General features: G+C 37.0%; 1 protein-coding gene across 3 annotated transcripts in view; it reads right to left on the bottom strand.

Annotated features, from left to right (window-relative positions):
• The window catches only part of Lama2 (laminin subunit alpha 2), a 679163-nt gene that overhangs the window by 317024 nt on the left and 337388 nt on the right, over positions 1-24751 (bottom strand). For all 3 annotated transcript variants that reach the window (XM_008827821.3, XM_029560968.1, XM_029560969.1), the window contains exon 12: positions 23214-23387. In XM_008827821.3, the coding sequence (XP_008826043.1) occupies positions 23214-23387 (174 nt within the window). The remainder of the gene's footprint in view (positions 1-23213; positions 23388-24751) is intronic.

Genomic DNA, 24751 nt, shown 5'->3' with positions numbered 1-24751 from the left:
CTCTCTCTCTCTCTCTCTCTCTCTCTCTCTCTCTCTCTCTCTCTGTAAGGCTTCAAATAGTTTTCCAAGGTCCTCAGTAAAGGGGAAAAAGGAAAAGGGGGAAATTTTTATGATATCTTCTTCATGACTTACTTTATCCCACTATTATCTCCCAGTCTTGTATACAAAGCACTTCCCATCTCCTTTTGTCCAAAGAAGTATAATGTTATATTCACATATTATCGGTAGAGCATCCATACAGTATTAGTGTTTGAGTCACATATTATTAGTAGAGCATCCATACAGTATTCCTGCCTAATAAACTTGGTAGATGAAAGTAGCTTAAATATATTATCTCACAGTTTCATACATAAGAATTCCAACATTTGCCTACCTAGCTAAAATGACTAAAAAATCATATTTTTAGCAGAAATACACTCTATCTGTAGTCTCTCAGGGTAAAACCGTTTCCTTGCTTGTTCAGTTAGTTGGCAGAATTCATTTCTTGTGGTTGTGTAACTGAAATTCCCATGGACTTGCTGGGTGTCAGCCAGTGTCCTTTCCCAGATTCTAGGGGTGACCCAAGTTTGCTAGCTCATCTGCAAGACCATCTGCAAGGCCAGCAAAGTCATATGAAGCCTCTTTTGTGCTTTGAATCTCTTCTTCCTATCTCTCGGTTGTGACATCACTCTGAGGCTCTTTTCTCTCTTCTTCCTGTTTAAAGTTTCATGTGATTAGATCATGCCCACCTGCCCCATTCAAGATAATCTTTCCATCTGAAGGTACTTAAGATGCTCAGGATATAAGTTAGTCAGCAAAATGCTTGCTTAGTATGCAGTAAACCTTGGGGTAAATCCTCAATACCACATAAATCTGGGAGTGGTGACACACACCTGTAATGCCAGCATTTAAGGGGTAGGAGCAGACAGCTACAGAGTGAATTTGAGGCCAGTCTAGAAGAAACCGTGCCTCACCACCACCAGCACCACCACCAACAACAACAAATTAAGGTACTTAAGATTAATCACATTTACAAAGCACTTCGTTCATGTAGCATATTTGCAGGACTGTGGTATTCAGATATTAATATCCTTTGAGGGGGATCATTTATCCTACTACATGTATCAATCCATGTCAATATAAAAATATCATTATCAACACATATGAATATGTGCCCATAAGGGGTTCACTGGTCACTAGTTCTGTAAACTGATCTAGAATTTGGAATTGTGTGCTGTATATAATTTTGAAATAATATAACTTTGGGGGAGGATTGGTATGCAATGTATGTACTTTGTTGTAAGATACGTAGATGGCTGCACAGCTCTCAAAGAGTAACAGAATTTGGCAGATTATATCATAATAGCTAGAAAAAAAAAGCTCACACTGAAATTCTGACAGTGTCGGGGCTGCTGCCCTGGCAGACTTGCTGAAACAGAAGCATGTACCTTTCCAGCTAATGCTGTTTTTCTGAGTTTCAAGCAGGAAGATTCTGAGATCTCCTTAGAGATAAATCATATCAAAAGTAAGAGTTAACCACCAAAATAAATTCAGTAAAATTTAAAGTCATTTTGCTAAGCATAGGACATATAGATCTAAATTAGGATCATATTGAATGTGGGTTTATGATAATAATATTCTGCCAAACAAAAGAAAAAGTCTTCTTTATATAGCCAATTTTAGGTTATTGAGCTAAAAGGAAGGAACATTAGAAAATATAGTTTTAATCAAGGTGGCATAAGTGACCACTGTTACATTTCTACCACTGTTTAAAGTATGAACTCTCTATGCATTCTATACATAAGTTTTTGGTAGCTTCATAGAGTAAACAGCTATTTATGCATTTATAAATAAATGTCACTAATATCCAATGATACGCTGTTTCAGAAGCTGAAATTTTTCTTCCAAGCTGTTGAATCATTTGATGTGTAACATGCTGTAAGCAATATTTTGGAGGAATCGCTCCAGTGACTTGTATTTTCCCTAAAAAATTACTAAGAGGGAGAAGGAAAGTATGTAAACAGTTCGAGGAACTAAGGGACAGAAAAATAGAATGTGTTTATGCCTAGAGAAAACGTAGAGCCTGAGAGTACTCCTTCCCATCTTGAAACCCTACAGTGAAGGATCCAGGTGGGGTAGACCTGGGAGGATTTGGAGAGGGCTAAGGGAGGGTTGGAAATGACATAAATATAGTCCTATGTATGAAATTCTCAAAACATTAAAAATTGTAATAAAAAAGAGCATTTATTTCAGCTGGGTGTGGTGGTGCCAACCTGGAATTCCAGAACTCAGAGGCAGAAGTTGAAGTTCTCTTGTTTCAGGTTAGACTGGGTTGTACTGTGATATCTTGTATAAAAAATAAATAAATAAATAAAAACAGAAACAGAAAAAGAGGCCAACCTTGGCTGTACTCAGATGCAGCTACCATTGAATCACCTTCACTGTGTCTTATATATAAATATCTGATAATGTTAGTTTAATCGTTTACAACAAATTTAATAAATTTTAGCTCATGTTTGATAAAACTGATCATATATCTAAATTTAAGTTTGTGGAAATAAAAATATTATCTATCCATATCACTTCATTGAACCTCAAATATGGAAAATGAACAATAATGAATGTCTTAAAAGTACAATTTCATCTTTTCTCCAATTCAAATAGTTTCTATATTGAGAGCACCATAATTTTCTCATTTGTTTTACCCATGACCATATGACAATTTTATAGAAGCCGTGGTCTCTTCATTATAATCAATTTTCACAAAGTACTGAATTGTATTAGTCACTTAATGAATGTTATTGGAGAATGAGAAAATCATTACTTTAACTTAGAACCTATTCCTGTTTTATAACGCAGAAGTAGTTTGCATCCAATTTATAGGTTTTCCATGTTTTTAATGACTAAACATACTTTATCCATGTTTTATGACTACTTTATGATTTAAATGAGTATATTGAATTTATGTAAAAGTTTTTAAACTGAGATTTGTGCAATTCTATTTGACATAGCAAATACTGAATAGCTAAGGCAGGTGGATATAGAAGGTCACCACAAAGTCAGTAAACCACCTTTCTGTGAGCTAGTAGGATTTTTTTTTTTTTGACCCCAAGGAGTAGAAACACTAAACAGATGAAACTTTTCACAGTAAAGTAAGACAGTTCACTTCAAATATTGTTACATTACTGAAAGTATGAATCTTGGTTTTGATGTATTAGGAGTTAATTGGGACACCATCTGTGGTAATCGCTCTTAATGTCATTTGAAATGATGGACTTGGGCATATTATCTGTCTTGATCTAGTTTATATTTCAGTGCTTTAAGCTTTGATTCATTACTTACATTTTCTGCTCTTGCATTAAAATGTGAGTGCTACGAAAATGATAAGTTGACGTTTCTGCATCTGAAAAGAAAATCAATAAGTCCTAGCAAATTCTACACTGTGAGCCAAAAGCTGTTGACATGGAATGGAGCCGGTTGGACCACATATGGCCACTACCTCCCTCTTTGTGCACCTCTGTGGGACAAAGGGAGAAAGGGCTTTTCTTACCCTGTCAGGTTTCTAGAAATCTGCTGGGATGTAAACTGTTGGCATTGGCTCAAATTTATTTGTCTCAAGGGACTGTGATAGATAAACATTTTGTGGAACTTTGAAAAATCCATTTGTATCTGAGCTTCAGACTATCTCAAGTTGTAGAGGCTGAACCATCCTCACACTATAAATAGGAAGCATCTCCATCCATGAATGAGTCTGGAATGCATTACATACTGGGGCTGGCCACAAACTCTGATTTGATTAGGTTCTTCTTCATTTTTCTATTCAAATCATTCAAATAGATACCAATCAGACCCTCTAATGATCATTTAAAAGAGAAAGCATTTTTTGTTTTAATATGAATAGAGTATGTTAAATGAAGGACGGTTTATATCTATTACTGACTTGACAACAGACGACTACTATGTAAAGCACCTTGGCATTGTTTCAGGACAAAGTTTCTTTGATTAGAATAATGCACAGCCCTATGGCAGCCTGGTTGAAGATAGCCTGTTGACATTCATTTCCCTGATTTAAAGGGAGAGCTGGTGCATGACATGTGTGCACTTACATAAATGAAGGCAATACACTCACACACATAAATAATAATAATTAAAATATTTTAAAAATAAAATAAAGGGGAAGTTGGCTACAATACAAAGAGAGCAAGCTAATAGTTCAAAAAATTGAAAGACTGGTGATCTCTGCATTCATGTGTATTTACATATTAACATAATTACTACACATCTTATAAATAGGCAGATCATAGACAACTGATGTTTAGACCTGTTTAAGAAAAGAAATAACAAAGGTCAGTGATTCTAAAACTCGATGTTTTGTATTTGAAATGCACTCCTAGTATTGACTTAGTATTTTAAGAGCATAATTATATAGACTAACTTTTTTGCTCTAAATCTAATTTTCAAAACAAAGGCATTGACACAAGTTTATGAAATAATAGCATTTTCTGATAATTATACCTCGCTCTACGTATTCTCCAAAACTTAAAATACTCTCTAATTGTGTGACCAAAAGTCTTCATCATAAATACTATGAATTTCACTTTACTAATTTTATTACTTATTAATGTCTACTGTATTAACAAAAATAGAACAGTTACCTTTAAGAATAGAAATGGATCTCATACAGCCTTCACAATTCAACAATGGTTAGCATTTCATCATAAATGTCTTTAGTTATAAAGTAGATTATTCCATATCCCCAAGAAAATGTTCTTTGTATTTTAACCATTAATTAATATTTGCTTGTAACACAGCATGATTCATTACATATTCTAGAAAAGTAGAAATCTGCTTATTGTAAGACTAGCTCACGGCAATTCAGATAACCATATGTGTCCATCTTTATTCCAAAGAACATCATATTAATTACAGAGATTACTTAATATTTATATAATGTGCCAGTATCTGCTGCAGGCAGTCCTAATGTATGAAAGGCATATTTTGCCCTGAAGGATGTTCTTCCATCTGCTAACTGACATGAAAACAAAAAAGGTTTTATAAAATATAAATGATGAAGTTTCTACCTCAGTAATGGTATTTATTCTGTAGAACGTGGCTACTGGTCACTACAGAGTTTGTGTTTTCTAATGACTTTGTGGGTTATCTGTCATTTAGGAAACAACATTTTCTTTCTGATTTGTGATTTTTATCAGACATTGAGCTGATTTCTGACATTTTCAACCATTACTGCTCCTATTCACACCAAATCAGCATTTTATCCATAACCTTAGGGTGCACTTGTTATATCCTTACAGATGAGACTTTTCAAGATATTTTGGGAGAGAAAAGGAATTAGTGAGAAAGGGTAAGAAAGGACAGGTGGGGAGAGTAGGGTGTAAATAGAAGCAAAGTGCAATGCCAGGTGTCCATGAGAGTATTTCACTACTGACAAAGGGAACAAGGCAGTTCAAAAGAGAGCAGAACATCTTTTCCACAGCTGTTGCTGAAACAACTGTACATCCACATATAAAAATGAGTAATAAATCTAGACACAGACTTTATTTATGCCATACATACTGACCAGAATGAAACATAAACCTCAAAATTAATCATATAAGATGAAAAACATAAAATTCTTGGACAATAACATGGGCTAAAATTCAAATGGCATTGAATTTGTGATGAATTTTTAAATAAATCACTAAATGAGAGAATCATGAATGAAAAATTGATAGGTTGATTTTCACGAAGAGCAAAAATCATGTACTCAGCAAAGCAGTATGAAATGGGAGAAGAGAAGCCACAGAGGGGAAGAACTTTGGAAAAAATTAATTCTGATTTAAAAAGAAAGTTTTCCAAAATACACAATAAACTCTTCAATTTCAGTGTTAGAAAAATGAACAACCAAATTAAAAAATGGGCACACATAGGAAGCTATCTTACCAAAGATAATATACAGATGAAAAGAAAGCCTATAATAGATGCTCAACACCATAAATAATTACACAATTGTAAGTAAAACAAAATACTGCATATCTATTAGAATGGCTTAAGTTCTTGATAGAACTTAAGATATATTTGCAGTATCTGAAGATGTTAAAAAACATGAGTTCTCACTGTCCATGAGAATGCAAGTATACCACAAAGTAGAACTTCCACACCTCCGACAAAAGTAAGCATACCGTAAGATCCAGTATTCACATTCGTTGGTATTTACCCAAACAATTAAAAGAGTTACCTGAGTTTAAAAAACAGCACATAAGTGTTTATGGTAGCAGCTTTATACACACTGAAAACATTTGAATGTATGCAAGATGTCCTCCAGATGGAAGGATAATTAACCTGGGGCACATCCAGATAATGGATTATTACTCAGCACTAAAAACAAATTAGCTACAAAAACTTTAAAAAAAAAAACATAGAGGACAACTAGGTGCACAATACTAAGCAAAAGAAGTCAATCTAGAAAGGCTACATGGTTATGATTTCAAGTACAGGACATTCGGGAAAAGGCAAAACCGTGGAGAAACTAATCATGACAATGACAATGGTTTATGTTATTTTGTCTGTTTCATTTTTAAATGTGAAGATAACATGTACATTGGGAAATATCCTGACAGGGCTGGAGTTATGACTCGGTGGGTAAAGCTCTTGCCAAGCATGAGGATCTGAGTTCAGATCCCCAACACCCACATAGAAAGGCAAGAGCAGTAATTCAGAGTCCCAGTGCTGGGGAGGCAGAGACAGGTGGAAGTCTGGAGCTCATTGGCCAGCCAGCCTAGCAGAACAGATGATCTCCAGGTGGAGTATAGACTCTGTCTCAAAAAAAACAGGTGGAACAGGATTGAGAAAGATGTCTAGCCTCCACACACATGCACCCACACAAACACATGTACAACACCCACGAGAAAGATAAGCATTACGTCTGATCAGCAGATTCAGAGGAATAGAAAGATGGCCATATCTAGGGTTATAATGACCATTTGAAATACTTTAAAGTGCACACACTTCCACTGTGGAGGATATTTTGGGATGAGACAGACTAAACAGCACTAAATTAAACATTTAAATTACAAGCCACAGCTGACCAAATATTATTGCATCTGTTTATTTTATTATCTTGAAAGACAGCTGCTTTTAATTGAAAACAAATTGACCTCATTTAACTAAATTCTTAAGTTGGATGACATAAACTTGAAATTAATGTTTGAAAATAAGCATCTTGATTTTAAGCCACCCTGAGAACAAGGTAAATAGCCTTTTATTTTTACGTTTTTATGTCTTTCCTTGGAAAATGGAAAGAGATCAAACTGGATGTCAAGAAGGTTTCAATTCAATGTGTTTGGTCTCTGGAGAAGCTGGGTATCTTTGCTTAAATGACTGAATCTCTTGAAGTCTCAGTTTCCACATGCCATTCCATGTGTTGTCAAAATGCAAAACAGTTATATACACTTCGGCTAAGAGAGAATGGTATCCCTCTCTGATCCTCTTCCCTTCTGACCTTGAATGGAGGAACAGTACACAGCAGGAAGCCATGTCACATCACATGGTATAGATACTACTGAACAGAGTACAACTCAAGGTCATTCCCAGTCTTGAAATTCTTTGCTTCTGTGTAAATACACATATCTTAACTTCCTGTAAATCTACATTTTACCCACACAGTGCTCCACAGGCTCGTAAAATCTGAGTTGGAAAAGAATATGGAAGACTATATATGCTCTCCCCTTGGTTTTGAGCAGATGCAGCCTTAAATGATCTTAAATTTTGAAAAATACATTTAGAAAATCTAGTCAGAGGCTTCTCAGGAAATTTCAACCAAGTAGTTTTACTGAGATTTCAAACTTTTCTCCTTTAAGGTTATTCAACTTATAGTTTCCCTTCCTCCTCTTCCTCAGAAATAGAAATAATGACTGTTAACACAGAGCATGTATTTATTCACTCAAAAGGAATTATGGAGTTGTCCAAAGCAATCTGTGGGCTTCTGGAGTTATAGAATCCAGTTGTTATAGTCCAGGAACTTACAGATTTGTGGAGTGTTAAAAAGAAATATCTGTAAACTGGGTGGTGGGAGATCTCAGGGAAAGGCCTAACTGTAACACACTTAGGAGATGGGGTCAGAAATGTTTTCTATAGGCATCAACAGCTGATCTGCATCTTTCAAGATGAATGGATGCTAATCAATTAGGAAAATGGTGGCTAAAATCCCACACGAAAGAAATGCTGATATAGGAACACCTGAGAAGCAGTGGAACGTGATGGGCATTTTAATGGCTACAGCACCACCTTCTTGAGCTCCAAAGATTCTGAAAGTCCAGAATGGATCCTGAGTTCTCATATTATCTTTCTAATAGTAAGCTGCTTAAAGAAGAGCTAGGTCACCAGATTTGAGTTCTGTAAAGACTCTCCACTAGGTATGTGACTAGTACGTTGGAGTTGGGAGGCTAAAGGTGGAAAGAAAGTTCAATGGCTTTTTCAGCAATGGAGGCAGAAAATGATGTGTCCTGAGCACTGGCTGCTCCCAGTCTTGAGTCATCTTAGTTGCTTTGCTTGACACTTCTCATGTTTTCTGTGGCTAGGCTTATGTTTCATCAGAGCATCTGGATATAGGCAATAGCCCAGCTGGGTAAAATTTTTCTCTTTTTAACTAATGTCATATAGTGCCTTCACCATATTTATAAAGTTATTATTTCCTAGCTAGTACTCAGAAGAGCACATGATTCCATTTGGTGTTAGAATCACGAAATCTGATATCTGCAGAAGACTTCTAACTTACCTGAATGATTTGTGTTTACATGTTTCTCCAAAACTGTGCATTCTTAAGGGGACATCATATAAGTTCATGGAGATATATATGTAGGCAGAGTTCCCAACCTGTCACCTGTCATATCCAGAGTCAACCTTATAGCCACCAGCACAGTCTCCCACTTGAACTAAAACCCACTGAGGCAGACAGCTGTAACTAGTATCACCCTCCCTCTGCCCCCTGTAACCAGAGCAATCTCACCTCCCAATCAATGTCACTCCCATCTCCCTCAGTATTCAGTGCCATTCCACTTTCCCTGTAATCAGTGTCATTCTCATGCATCTCTCACAAATGCTGTTCCACCTTCTCTTACAACCAGCAGTACCCCCACCTTCCTCTACAAGCTAGCCCCATTCTCACTTCTCTCTAACCAATGCCATGTTCTACCTCTGTAGCCAGTGTCATTGCCTAACTCCTACTCACCAAGATAATTCCATCTCCCTCTGTAACCAGGCCAGCGCCCTGTCACCTACTTTAATCTTTTATGTGTGTGTTTTGGATATTCTCATTAAGATTTTGCTTAAGGCCTGCGAGATGGTTCAGTGGGTAGAGGCATTTGCACGCAGACCTGACGACATATACAGATCTCATAAGTAGCAGGAGCGAAGTCATTCCAGAGAGTTGTCCACTGCCCATGCACAACATGGCATGCATGTGCCCACACATACAGCAAATAAATAAAATGTAAAAAGAATGTTCGAAAACAGGTCTTTTGTCTTATAACTGCCCAACTTATAAGGAATCGAAGTTTTGTGAGGTAAAGGGTTTCCCTGTGTTGGTTCTTTTCTGATAGTAGCAGATCTCAATTGCAAAGTTCCCAACTACTTAAGAGTTAAAAATCAGGCCTGTAGAATCTGAAACAGTTCCCACCTCCCCCCCTTAATAACATTCTGTTCCTGCCAAGTCTCAATTCTTCTTCATTCCAAGTATTAATGTGTGTGTGCACTTCAGACTTCCGATTATGAAAGAAAACAGCTGCTTTCTAAGATTAATTTTCTTCCTATGTGGATGTGTTTGTAGAAGTTTCTGTTTATAATGAAACTGATAATATATTTAGATTTACATAGTCTTTCATGATAGATAAGAGGAGATTATTTTAGGGTTCCCTCATACATACTAAGCTATTAGATAAGAAACCTAGCTAACCTCTGAATTCAAACTAAAGTATATTACATTGTATTTTCTTAAACTTTGGGAAAACTGCTCACAGAATCATCGACAGATAAACATCAGTAGTTTAAAATGTCATCCTAAAAGAGTAACTCATAGTCTATGGATGAATAATCAGTTGGGAAGGTTCTAAAAGTATAGATTCTGAGGTTGGATGGATGGCTCAGTGAGAGAAACGCCTGTGTAAGCCTGAGGACCCGAGTTCAAATGCACAGACCCCACATCAACGCTGGGCAGACTAGCTCAGTGTTCTCATAGAGAGATGATTGGCAGGGATAGCAGAATCCATGGAAACTCTCAGCCCAGCTACCCTGGTATACACAGCTGTGAACAGTAGAGACTCTGTCTTAAGCAGGTGGAAGGCAAGGACCTACACATGAGGGTGCCTTCTGACCTACGAATATGAAAATGTAAACACACACAACAGAGAGAGAGAGAGAGAGAGAGAGAGAGAGAGAGAGAGAGAGAGAGTTTCAAGAAAAATATGGATTCCCAGGAATTTGGCCATGCCTTCTGAGGGAATCCAGGAAGGATAAGGATCAATAGTGCCCATGTTAATAAAGACTTCAGATGATTAACACACAGTGGAGGGAGCAACACCCTGCAGTCTATTGTGGCCATTAAGATGACCCAGTTTTAAAAGAAGACTTGGATTCTATATATTTTCTCAATCCCTTAATGTGGTCTTTATCCTTTAAGAAAAAATACTATACTTCCTGAATCAGAGATATAGAGCTAAACACTGTCTAGGCTGTGCTTAGGGAATGAAGCTGTTGTGGGTTTCATTCCCAGCATAGTTAACATTCTCTTGAGCCTAAATATCCTTTACCAGACATAAAGATCAAGAGCTGGGCACAACAGGAGTGATTTCCTGTTTCAAACCATCATCCTACCCATCATCCTCCACACATCTGCCAGACAGTGAGATGCATTCAACTATTTAAAGTTACAAAAGAGTCCTGATCAAGACAGAATTAAGATCGATTGTTACTCCCATTTTTAAACTGGATTCCTAAACTTGTTTGATGAAGAAGAGCCAACTAAAGTACTACAAGCTTTAAACAATCTTAATTTAAAATTATTTGATATTAAAATAACAATAAAACAATACCTTGTTCATTTTCTCTACTGTGATATGCGTAGAAATAAGCTTGAGGGTAGCAAATGGCCTAGAGGACCTTCAATGACCAGCAAAGCTTTTTGCCTGTGGGTTATTTCCACTCCATTCACTATAGAGGACACTTTACAGAACACTGCGGCTGATTCTTCAAATCCAGCCTCAGATGTAAACTAGAGAGAAAAGTCACTTACTCTCCTACCAGACCAGCTCTTCATAAACAGGCTGTAAATTTCAATAGTTACTTGATAAATCAAAGTACCTCTAAATTAAATGTATACATCAGCAGTTTAGTCTCACACATTTCCTTTCCTGCTCTAGTTCATTCTTTCTGTTTTCCTTTTCTTCTTCTCTTTCCCCCTCATTACTTCTTCCCCCTCTCTTCCCTTCTTTTCTCTCCTCTATTCTTTCTTCTCCTAACATACTTTCCTATCCCCTCCTCTCCTTCTCTTTCTTTTAGTCTTTCTGTGCATATATATGTCTTGAGAAAGGTTTGCAAAGTCTCAATGTAATAAAATTTGATCTCCAGCAAATCCCATGTGGAATTTATCATACTAGCTACTGCCAAGTGTTTATATTTTTCCAAGTGCCATCTTGAGTGCTGGATATTTGTTAATTTATTTAATCCTCAAATAGCTCTATGAAGTAGGTATTACTATTACTTCCATTCTACACATGATGGGAAATGAGAATAAAAACAACGAAACTAGAACATTCACATAGCTATTGTTTAGAAGAATGAATGCAAACAGAATTCTTTGTCATATGTGAAGCAATGTTGTGAATAAGCAGGATTCCCAACACCTATTTGTAAAAAAGAAAAAAAAAGATAAATTTATTCCTGGACTAAGATCCATCTAAATTAACATACTTATAGATTAATAGCAAGTTCTTCAGTATGTGATTCAAGGCCATTACCCTACCTTGTTGATAAATTCCAAGGTATTAGATCATGCATTCTACACAGTCTCAAGCAAACCCCATGAAGCTGAACTACTTCAGAAACTCATACTTTTCCCTAAAACTTGTAAACATCACCCCTGGCCTTCATTTTCTGAGCTACTATGAGAAGCCTGTCAAGATGCCATCTCCCCTCACAGCAGAAATATCATAAGCTGAGCTTTTCTAAATCAACAGGTTTCATCAGAATGTGGGAAATTTCGAAGCTAAAATCTGTCTAATACTTAGTAACAATCAGAAGAGTATATTTTTAAATTAAAATAACCATTATTCCCTGGGTTCTTCTAAGGTCAAAGAGATGGCTAGAGTAACATGAAAATTATCCAACTTCAATAACTTCTTAATTTTTGACACTTCACAACAGAAAGCTAAACTCAATGTATTTGCAGTAATTTTTAAACCACTGATCTTTATAAAATTTCTCTCTAAATAAAAAGGAGTCATTGAATAGTTCCCTTAACCCACATGAAAAATAAATGTGAAATTTAAATGGGTGAAGTTATTTTTTTAAGAAATATACTTATTCATATATTTGTGTATCTTCAGTGAAAAAAAATTTTTAATTTAGAAATTTTACTCAACCAAGAAGCCAGCAGAAAGAGATATTCAACTAGTGCAAACAATTCAAAATTTAACAAAAGAAAAATCCCCAATCTAGCCATCTCAGAATGTTACAAAGCAGAGAGGGGCTCTTCCTAACGAAGGAAGCTTGAGATGGTAACTATTTCAGGTATTAACACAAAGCACAAAGAAGGCCTGTTTCTTTGGAAATGCCTGTAAATATATTCATCTGGGTAAAACAATCATCTGTGTCTAGTCATGCATGCTCTCTGCCTCCGTGGCTGTCACTGCTGTCGATCTGAGGCTGAGAGGTAATGGCCTCATGATTCAAGGAAACTGTTGAAGTGTGTACTCGGGCTTCAGTTTGAGAGATGGGTTCATTTATCATCATAAGAAGCTATTACCATTGATAGGTCACAACTCATTGAAGAGACAGTCAGTCTAATTGGCTCAATTCTGCTAGCTTTCGATGTGCCTCAAGGAGATAAGCATTCTTTTGCAGGTAATTTTCAATCACCCACAAAATACCTGTTTAATAATTCATCACTTTTCAGATTGGGGTCCTATCTCCTAGGTCCTTTTTCAATGTGGCAAATGTTAGATTTGGGGGATGCTTGGAATCTCAGAGCCAGGGAATAAAAGAAGAGCTTTAGAAGAAGTCGGGTAAGACAGCACATGCTTTGACTTAGCTGCTTTGAGGAAGTGAAGGAAGAGGAAGAATACAAATGTCGACTTTGCAAGTTCCAGATCAGCTGGGGCTACAGGGAGACCCTGTCTCAAAATGACCAAAAACAAAACAAAAAACAAATGTCAACTTTGTGTTTTCCAACAGATCTGCTGCTAAAGCACAATTTAGTTTAGAATCTGGGAAGATAAGAGTGCTGCTGTTTGAAGCCTTGAGATGCATGAAGCATGGTTACCACGCTTTACAGAAAGGGCAGTCCTTGGTACATACGAAGGGACCACATTAAAGCAACAACAGAGTGTAGAATGGAAGAATAACAATTTGCAACAGACGAAATAATAAATATTAATTAAAGCTGTTTTAGTTAAAATGTCTTTTTTACAAATTTGACAATATTTTGGTCTTGAGTGGATTAGCAGAACAGTCTTTGACACAGGTCCCTCGCAATTCAAGTGCAAGAAGTGATTCTAAGCAGCAGAGTCATTTTATAAGTACAAATATATGTTCTTTTTCTCTAAGAGAAAAATTACATATATATATATATATATATATATTCCATTTCTAGGTTTAACCATTTAAAGATAAATTCTGCAAGCATCCTTCCATATTATACAAATATGAAAAAATGTCTTTCTAATTTATGTATTGTAATATTTGGTTACATGGCAGAATTCCTGATATCAGTTTCTCATTGATGACTATTTCTGTGGTTGTCACATTTCTGGAATAAATGTACATATGTGTCATTTCACACCGGTTTATATATACTTGTAGGCTGAGTTCCCAGAAGAGAAGTTTGTAAGAATATGTGTATTTGTAAGTTCAGTGGAGACTGCTAAGTTGGTGTTTTTGGACTGTAGCAATGTATATCCCAACTAGCAAATGATTAGGATCTGTCTCTTTAAATACTCATTAAAGAGCATGCTATCTATTGGCTAACCTTTATTACATGGCAGATGACAAATGATTGCTTGGTGCAATTACCATATTATACAACACTTGAACATTTTTACTTATGTTTCAGAGCCTTTTTTTTCTTTAGCCACCATCTGTTTATATCTACTGCCCATTTTTCTGCTAGACTGTAAGCATTTCTCTTATCTATTTCCATGATATTTTTTACAGGATTGAGATATTGCCCTTTGTTTGCCATATATTATATCAAGAATGAAAGCTATGAGATTTTGAAAAAGAATTAATATTTTATTGTTTGTTTTGCTAAGGCTGCCATAATAAAATCATGAACTGGGTGACTTAAATAATCAAAATTTGCAGCCCCATAGTTCTGCAGCCTAGATTTCTAAAACTTAGAGGTTAGCAGGGCAGAATGGGAAGATGAGTCCATCTCAGACTTGACCTCATGGCCTGTAGGTGGCCGTCTTCATGTCCACATGTCATTCTCCATTGTATGTGTGCCTGTCTCCACATTTCTCCTTCCTCTAAGGACCCAGTTATATTGGGTTAGGGTCCACCTTCATTGCTTCCTTTTCATTTGCCAAATTATTACCACAATATCAACTGACATTTTGGAATTTACTTCTTTGAGCAAAGAATGATGGGCAGAAAACTCAAATCCCGTTTTCTGCCTTTCCTGAATTCAGTGAATAGTGGCACACACATGACACTTGATTTGGATGACATGTAATGACACGTTGTATCATTCCCTCTATTCACTGGGTTGTTTCTTTTTCATCTTGATAATCTGATTCTGTTATATTTTGACAGGATAATTTTGTTGTGTTTTGGTTTCCTTCTATGGTACGACAAGCTCTGCTTTTTTGTGTGTCTACTAATTTCTGATTTGATGCTAGACATGATGAATTTTATGCTGCTGAGTCCTGAGTTTTGTTGTACTTCCCTTGGATTGGACTTTGTTCTGGTATGCAGTTCATTTACTTAGAAAAAGATTTCAGACTTGGCTTTAGAATTTGTTAGCATAAATTTAGAGTAGCTTGCTTTCTGGGACTAATTTAGTCCCTTTACTAAGAAAAGAACACTGACACTTTATCTCATGTCCTTTTTGCTATTAAGGTTCCCAATTTAGAACTTGTGAAGCTAAGCTGGCCTTAGGGAATATTGTTAGATCCAGTTTTTCCTACAACTACTTTTGGGTGAGTCCTCAAAAACTTTAAGCAGTTTTCTTTTGTGCATTTGCTGCTCAGTATTCTGGTTTCTCATTGCAGAGCCTTGTAGATTTCAGGAATCCCACCTCTACTTTCTGCAGCATATTTTGCAAATTCTATCTGCCTTGGCCTCCATGAATACCAGTCTCTCCACTTATCAAGTCCAAGCTCTACTTCAGTTTAACTTCAATGCGTGGCACCCTAGGAACCGCCCCCATCCTTGCCAGGCACAAATCTAAGGCAGCTGTAAGCCTGACTTGTATGATTGGCTTTTCTCAGAGATCAGATCATCTTAGCTGTTCACTCTTCAGAATTTAAAAACTGTTCCATTACAGAGTTTTGCTCAGGTTTTCTTGTGATTTTAAAAAAAGAAGTAAATCTAGACTCTGCTACTTAATCACGGACAGAGCAGAAATCCAAATATATTATCTTTATAGAGCTTACTTAGTATGATTTGTGAAGGTTTAACTTTCTTACTAACTGAAATTTGTTTTTATGTATAATGAAAGCTGAGTGCAGAGATTTTTTTTTTCCTTGTAATCAGTGGCACCAGAGACACTGGATTATCCTACTATCCTACTATTCCATGGTTTATCCTACTGCCAGGAATTTATAATTTGGCTAAAACTTAAGTGTCCATGTATGCATGGGGTGTCTATGGGCTATTTTTTCAGTTAGATTAATTTCTTTATTTTCATACCAAAAGATCTTGCTAATGTTTTGTTAAATGGCATTTTCTTCTATCTTGCTGAGTGACTTTGGATGAGGATTTTCCATGCTGTGTTTCCCTTGTCAAGTTATAGTTCAAGGCTCTCAAGCCAATTAAATTCCATGAGGTAAAGGATGTGTTGTTTCAGCTCACACTGAGGGGCATCTGGGTACACAAACCTGACTCAATAGGCCTTAAGATACATGATAGAATGCATGAAATCATGTGGATGGGCTATGGGAGTAGGGTGGAGACAGAGGAGGGGTGTCTAAATAAGCTGAAGATGTATTAAATCCACAAAAATTCAATAAAGTATACATTAAAAAAAGACTTCTGTAAGACTGAAGATAGTAGAGGTTTTGTCCAACTTGAGTCATTTTATTGAGTTTCACTTATTCATTTTTCTGATTTTTTTTTTTTAATGTGTATGAGTGTATTGCCTGCATGTGTGTAAGTGCACCATGTCGTGCAATAACCAGGGAGGTCAGAAGAAGGCCCAGATCCCCTGGAACTGGAGCTACAAATGTTTGTTAACCACCGTGTGAGTGCTGAGAATCGAGTCCGGGTCCTCTGCAAGAGCAGTCAGTGCTCTTAACTGCTGAGCCATCTCTCCAGGCTCCATTTTTCTGAATTTTTTAAGTTATTCAAATTTATTATTATGTAAGTTTTCTTGTTTCTTATTTATTTTCTGATATTTCCTCATTTGTTAATTTTTGAAGTAATTTAAATTATGCCCATCCTTAAAAATATAAAGATTGTGTGTGTTTATGTATGTGTTCTAATGTGTTTGTGTGTGTGTGTGTGTGTGTGTGTGTGTGTGTGTTTGCATAAGGAGGCCAGAAATCAACATCAGGTATCTTCCTAAATTGCTCTTCACCTTCATTTTATTTATTTATTGTGACAAGTTCTTACTATGTGATCCTGGCTGGCTTAGAATTAGCTTTGAAGAACAAGATAGCCTTGAATTCACAGATCTGCCTGTTTCTCTGTCTCCTGAGTGCTGAAATTAAAGGTGTATGCTACAACACCTGGCTAACACTTTCATTTTTTTTTTCTGGTCTTTTTGAGACTGGGTCTCCCTGTAGCCCCAGCTGTCCTGGAACTCACTATGTAGACCAGGCTGGCCTTGAACTCACAGACATCCGCCTGCCTCTGCCTCCCGAGTGCTGGGATTAAAGGCGAGTGCCACCAACCACTTTCATTTTTTAAGCCAGTCTCTCACAGAACCTGGTACTTGACAATTCAGCTAGACTAGATGGCTAGTGAGCTCCAGGGATCTGCCTCCCTCCCCTTCTCCAGCATAGGGATTTAAGGCAAAGGCTACTGCTCCAAGCTTTTATCTGGGTACTAGGATTTGAAGTCAGATCTTTGAGACTGTGTAACAAAGAACCTCACTGAACAGCCATTACTACAGGCCCACTTCCTTACTTTTTCAAAAATTGTTTTTATGTACCTTTACCCTATTTTTGCTTAACTTGCCTTACAATTCTTCCAAAACCAAGTTTGTGGTCTGTGTCCTCTATTACTTTCATTTATATTTAAATAGGTTATCTCTTCACTGTCTCACTCTGTGGCCCAGGTTGGACTGGACTCAAACTCATGGCAAACCTCCTGCCTCAGTGTGCCAAGGGCCGATTTACAGGTATGAGGCAGCCCCTCTGCCTAATGCTTCTCTTCTTATCCTTTCTTTGGGACAAGTGGCTTCAGCTGCTTTATGCCAAAGCTAAATGACTCAAAGAACTTCAAAACAGAACATCTGAACAAGGCTTAACTGTACATGTTACACACATCTAGAACCCAATTTGGAATTGTTTCCCTTAGTTGGGATCCCTTGATGTATTGGGTGATGACTTTGACCATGAATAGTAAAAAGATGATAACTTAAATTCACATCTAAGTGAACATATTAGAGGACTGTGTTTTGTGTAGAACCAGTATGTGTGGTCATTGTGTCCTCTGTCCTGACTTGTAAATTCCTATTGTTGTATTCTTGTATTCCTAGACCATATTCTTTGGGGGGGGGGTCAAGCATATCACAGCCAATTCACACTGAAATTACTGCTAAGCAAATTCTTATTTTCCCTACCAACTTGTTATCAATCAAACGTTCCCCTATCTAGTATTTGTTCAGTTGATCGATTACAAAAAATGATCTTTATGCCTATTACATTTCATTATACAATGGAAACAAAATTCATATGAATATTAAAGTTCTCTTTTACATAATCATGATGATTATAATATAATGTAACAATAATGAGAATTATTACTCCTTAAATATAGTTGAGGAAAATATCAACATAACAGTGACAAAGACATATAAGCCTGGGTGTCTGCTCTATGTGACTTCAAACCCACCTTAAGTACAGCCATGAAGGATTCCTTGGTCATTTTTATATTTTTACATGAATTTCCTCATTTATCATTAACAATCAGGTTGGGTTGGTCCAGGCAGAAAATATTTCCTTGGCTCTATTCCATTTCTAAATCATTTTTGATAGAACTTGATTTATGAAATAAAGGAAATCAATCACATTTGATTTGCCTTTTTACTTTTTGGACCAAGCCTTTCTTCACACTCCTGGTGATCATTATTAATAAATAAAATTGAATCCAAAGTTTACATTAGAGGGAGTTGCGGATGGAGAAAAGAATTTCAAAATGCACTTTCTGATTGTTTAGTTTTTTGCTTTGTTGAGACAAGGCCTCACTCTAGTCCACGTTGACCTATGTCACCAAGGCTAACTGCCAACTCCCAGTACCCCCCTGACATCCACATGCTAGATTTCAAGTGCATGCACCATGCCCAATTTAAACTTCTCTTTTGAACAGTTTTGAGAAATGTGGAGCAAAGAAGCCACAAGTACAAATTATGAAAGAAGAGAGGAGACCTTCTCGTTAGTGTTTCAACTTTTCTGAAAAACGCAAGAGGCTGAAACCCACCTTCCACTCCCACACAAATACCCACTCCAAGGTCCTGTGTGTCAGCCTCATCAAAACAATTTTTTGATACTTCTTTGTTTGTATCAATCACAGACTCTTTTTATGTGATAAGAGCTACCCTGTCCTGGACATCTCAAACATCAATCTCCTTCAAATACAAAGCTGTAATTTGGGCCCTGTGAAGTAGAACCAAAAGTCAAGCAAACACAACAAAGGAGTTTACCAGAGATTACTTTCTGAAGCCTCACGCTATTATATCAAAGTTCTCATTAAGGGGATCTTAACACCAGCCAACAGATGTCACTGGCAGCTACAGGAAACAATACAAATTTCTCTGAGCTAGCCACCAAAATTCAGTATAATGTTGCAGAAACTTAGAATTATTTTGTCAAAAAGAATCACATAAAGTCCATTCAATAATGTTCAGAGATGGAATCTGAAACTTTAACAGCAATGTAGGAACAGAAGCAAACATGCCAAGCCTGCTTTTCAGAGAATCTTACAGATGTAGAGAACTGCTTTTGGAAGCTGCACCGACCATTTCAGTCCACTAGGGGATCCTTAAGCAAATGACTTTTTTAGTATTCTAGTAGCATTTAGTTTACTAAAGCAGTAAATTACCCTAACTGAAATTCCCAAGCTGTTTCTGAATAGCAGCTGCCTTTAGCTGAGCAGCAGGGTTCTGTGTCCTCTGCTCTTTCCTCTTCTGCCTGGTTCCACACTTACACAAATGCCCTGAAACCAAGCATTAACATTTGCGGAGCACTGTGAAAATAAAATGCATCCAACTGCAGCCCAGTGGGAAGTTGACTTAATGTTCTTTGACAATTGAGAAGGAGGCAGGAAAATTATATAAAAATAAACTGCCAATATTCACTCAGGTAGGAGAAAAAAAATCATGATTACTATTGAAGAATAATACGTAGTTGAGATGATGGAAATTTTTTGATTGCTTGTACAAAAAGGGGCTAAGATCTGCGCTATTCCCACTCTCCACACACTTAGAATGACTTATTTATCCCTCATTATTTCACAGAGCAGAATTGTTTTGCAGGAAAAAAAGCACTCTTTACTCAATCGGTTTGTAGTTCAGAGTTTGATTACAATCAGGCCGATTTTTGTGTTAGCAAGGTGTGTCTCGAGGTGTTAGCAAGGCATGGGCTTGGGATGCTAAGAGAGGAGGAAAGAACTGTGGTATCTCCATTACAGTAGATTATGCCTGGCACCTCTCCATTCTATAGTAAGCAGCCTTATAACCCAGTGAAAGGAAAATGTTAGTGAATCAGTTACATATATATTTAGGAAAAGGTATTTGCATCTCATAAATAATTTTTCAGCTTAGAAGTTAACAATGAAAATGTGGAGAAGAAATCATACAATAATAGCTTGCATATCATGGATATCAATAAAATTCAATGGTTAAGCAGATGAAACAGAGAACCTTGACATATTGCTCCTATCAGATTCTGACAGTGGCTCTGTTTCAAACAGCAATTACTGGCAAAAAAAAAAAAAAAAAATTTAACCTCAACTATTCAGAAAAGTGGCTTTATTGAATTTACAAACAAGGCCCTGCAATTTTCCATTTCCTTAGCAAGATATTAAATCAACCAAGCTAAGTGTGTCATCATGACTATAATTTACGTGATGTGACATGGCAGTTAAGATGTACTGTGGTAATTTCTGAGAGCTGGCAGTATTATTGTAGTATCAAAAATTTATATGGTTCAGTTATTAAGGCAAATTGTTTCATTCATACTGAGATGGTTGACAGTAAACCACCGAGAGCTTCCATGTTACATTAAATAATGCCTTCCATATTCAAACAATTTACACACCCTGTTGCCATCATTTTGCTCACTGAATGGAAACAGGAGCACAGGCAAGTGCAGCTTTGTGATGTGAAAATATCCATAGGGGAATCTGAAGAGCTTCACTGTGGGTGGTTTGAAGAAACAGTTCAGTCAGATAAGGGAAGTTATCTTTGGGAACCAACCACTAGGAACAGGATGTCCAAATTCTTTGCTCTGCTGTTATTTAATACTCATTTGCTTGCTCGCCTTCTGTCAGTTTGATTTTCAGCCAACAGAAAGATGACCAAAAAGAAATGCTGGAAAATACGGTAATTTCTATTAGTAACTATCTTTAAATAAAATTTACTGTAGTATATAAAAAAATAAGATCCCTCACACTCATCCGAATTTGACCGAAGCCTCTTCTTGAAACTCCTTCCCACAGTAAACAGAAAGAAGAAATGACAGTTTATTTTTTTACTTTTTGGCAATGGTAAGCAGTAGAAATTCAAGTCTTACATGCTATTTTGTGCATGATGGGAATATAGGAGGTTCCTAAATAGAATAGGATAAAATGACTTCTTGTCGTAAAGGGCTTTGCAAATAAAAGTTTAATTAGATTTTTATTATAGCTATTGAATTTTATGCAACATATGCTGTCTCTTAAAATGCATGTTCACTGAAAACCTACTTTATTCATTTATACTTTTTTCATAATAGCATTTAGAAACCAGTTAAAAATAAGAACCTGGCCATGAGCTAACATTTTTCAATCAGCTGCAACTACTAGCTCCATTCATGGAGTAGCTTCTGAGCTACTATGTTTTCCTAGTTCAATACTCACATCTCATTTAAGATAGCCAATAACTATAGATATGCTTTCATTTATCTAATAAATGAAGCTTTCTTCACAGTAGCAATATATTCTTTTTAAAATTTTTAAATTTATTTTATATGTATGACTGCTATGCCTGCATGTATGTAAGTGTACCTATGCCTTGCAATGCCTGTGGAGGTCAGAAGAGGATCCCCTGGAACTGGAATTACAGATGGTTGTTAGCTGCCATTTGGGCATTGGGATTCAAACCTGGGTCTTCTGTCACAGCAGCCAGTGCTCTTAAACTCTGAACCATCTCTCCAACCCCCTACAGGTGACAATTAGGTTGAAAACTGCATCACTTCCCTAAGGCATTTTTCCATCAGCAGCTTCTGGCAAATAAGGTAATTTAATATCTGAAAAGGTATTAATTTTCACATTACATGAAAATATTCACAAAATAATCAAATTTAGTTTCTGACAAATGAGTTAGCAATAAAGAATGACATTCTAAACATCGACGAATCGGTCTAGCGATGTTGCTACATTTGTTTATTATATATGAATCAGCTGGAAAACAATATGGGCTTTCAGTTTGGTAAGTTCAGGGTACTTCTCTGTCCAAACTCCAGAATATATGCTGTTTGCATACTGTCCTAGTTTGTCTCTTCATTGCTGTGACAAAATACTTTGACCAATACCAACTTGCAGAGGAAAGGTTTTATTCAGCTTACATCTCCCAGGTCACAGTTCATCAGGGAGCCCAAAGAAGGAACTCAGGGCAGGAACCTGGAAGCAGGAGCTGGAGCACAGGCCATGGAGGAACTCTGTCTGCTTACTGGCTTACTCCCCTGGCCCCTGCTCAACCTGCTTTCTTATTCAACACAGGCCCACCTGCCCAGGGGTGTACCACCCACAGTGGCTGGGCCCTCCCACATCACACAACAATCAAGAAGATGCCTCACAGACATGGCCACAGGCCAATCCAATGAAGGGCCCAATTGAAGCCCCCTCAACCCAAGGTGTGTCAAGTTGACACTAAAGCTATCCAGCACACATACTCCTCATAGCAAGCACTGAATTAATGTGTAACAAATCAACATTCCAATTAACACTCATATTGGGTAGAAGGAAATGTAGCTGCCTTGTACATCAGTTTTGAAATGAAATTGAAATAGATAAGAAACATTTTATTAACGATGCCACCATAGACCACTCTAAGCATTAGCTATATTCCAATAATCACAGCAGTTTCCTCTACCATCTAAAGCATATTTTAAAATTTACCTTAGAGATTTCATTGATGTATCCACTCATTCTAAAAACTTACCCCACTATCAAACACTAAGGCTGTCATAGCCCTTTGATGTCTTTCACACATACTTCAATCCATGCAATATGGAGCAGTGTCCAAGTTGATATGATTAAGCTGCCTCTGGCAATCTAATACAGTATGTCAGCTTTTTTAAAAGAAAAGATAAATGCCAAATAAAATCAGTCTCTGGACTGAGCAGTTAACAGAGTTTTGAGAAGAAAACACAAAATGGACTCACTTTGTTTCCCAGATAAGGAGCCGGTGCACTCCAATAGTAACCATCTGGGAGGGATCTCCTGGCCTCAGAGTTACTGACACTGATCTGCTGGGGTGATTCTTGGTTGTCACGCTGTGGAGCCACACGAATGTTGCCAGAGATGTCAGTGAGAGACCAGCCGTGCATATCTTGAACCTTAGAGAAAACACATAATCATATTGGTTACACAAAATAAATCATCAGCTTCTTTTCTCTGCGTTACTGTTTGTCTTGCCATTTGTGGAAATTAGGAGAGACAGACACGGACACTTAGAAAAACAGATGAGTTGTACAATAAACTTATTATGTGTACTCATATAAAATATATTGCTTGTTTTTCTTCCTGTTTCTAAAAGTCTTGATAGAACTATATAGGAATCAGTGTTTATTTTCCTGAAAATTGTGATTCAAAGTACTGTGTGTGTGGGGGGGGTTATGTGTGTGTGCACATGTGCATACAGGTGGATATGCATGTTTGAGTCCATGTATGGAGGTCAGAGATTGATATCAAGTATCTTCCTCAATTGCTTTCTACCTTTAGTTTTTGAGACAGAGCTTCTCACCTAAACTGGAACTCAACTATTCAGTTAGACTGGATGGCCAGCAAGTCCCAGGGATTCTCCCATCTCTGTGTCCCTTGGGGTTATATAGATGTTTGCCATTGAATTCAGAATTTTATGTGGATAGTAGGAATGTAAACTCAAGTTTTCATGCCGGTATGGCAAGGACTTTATTGACTTGCCAAAAAAGAGGAAATCAGTCTAAGTTATACAATGGTAATAATGTTACACGATTTACGAATACTGACTTGGAATTTCCCATTTTTTTTTACTTCAGCAGTATTTCTTATTAGGGAAACAAAATCTATTAAATGTGTTGCAAATGTGTTTGTAAAGCAGAGGAAGAAAAGAAACCAAGCATTCACACTCCTAGAAGGTAGCTTTTCATTCCGTGTTTCCTTTCCTCCTACTTTCAATTTTTTTCTACTTTGAGGCTTCAGGTCATTTGAATCCACCAGGCTGTTGCTATGACAACATCTCCCAATAGTGAATATTTTTTTCCCATAGGGTCAGAAGTACTCTGGGGACCCATAGCCTGGCCCAGAAAAGGAAGTCACTTTAAAGGAAGAATAAAAGATGAGTAATGAGTTGCTTTACAGGGCTCTACCCCAGTCAAGGTCAGGCATACAACTACATTTCAAATGTAAGCCATCCTGTCTAATAAATATAAACAGTGTTGCTGAGGCATCAGGCTACCAGCTACCAGGGGTTGTATTTGTTTTAGCATCACTGTGGCCAAGTAACTAACATAAACATCTTAATGGAGGAAAGATTTATTTTGCTCATAGTTTCCAGAAGTTTTGTTCATCACTGCAGAGAGATTATGGTGGAGGAGAGCCATTGAACTCATGGCAGCCAGTGAACAGAATGAAGGCAAGAAGAGGCAGGGCACTGATGTGACCTTCCAAAGCAGATCCCACTGATCTACTTCCTCCAAGCAAGCCCCACCTTTAGAGTTAC

The sequence above is a fragment of the Nannospalax galili genome, unplaced genomic scaffold (assembly GCF_000622305.1).
Source record: "Nannospalax galili isolate Female #2095 unplaced genomic scaffold, S.galili_v1.0 scaffold53, whole genome shotgun sequence".
In the NCBI taxonomy this organism is placed as follows: Eukaryota; Metazoa; Chordata; class Mammalia; order Rodentia; family Spalacidae; genus Nannospalax; species Nannospalax galili.
This window is presented reverse-complemented; position numbering and strand designations above follow the sequence as displayed.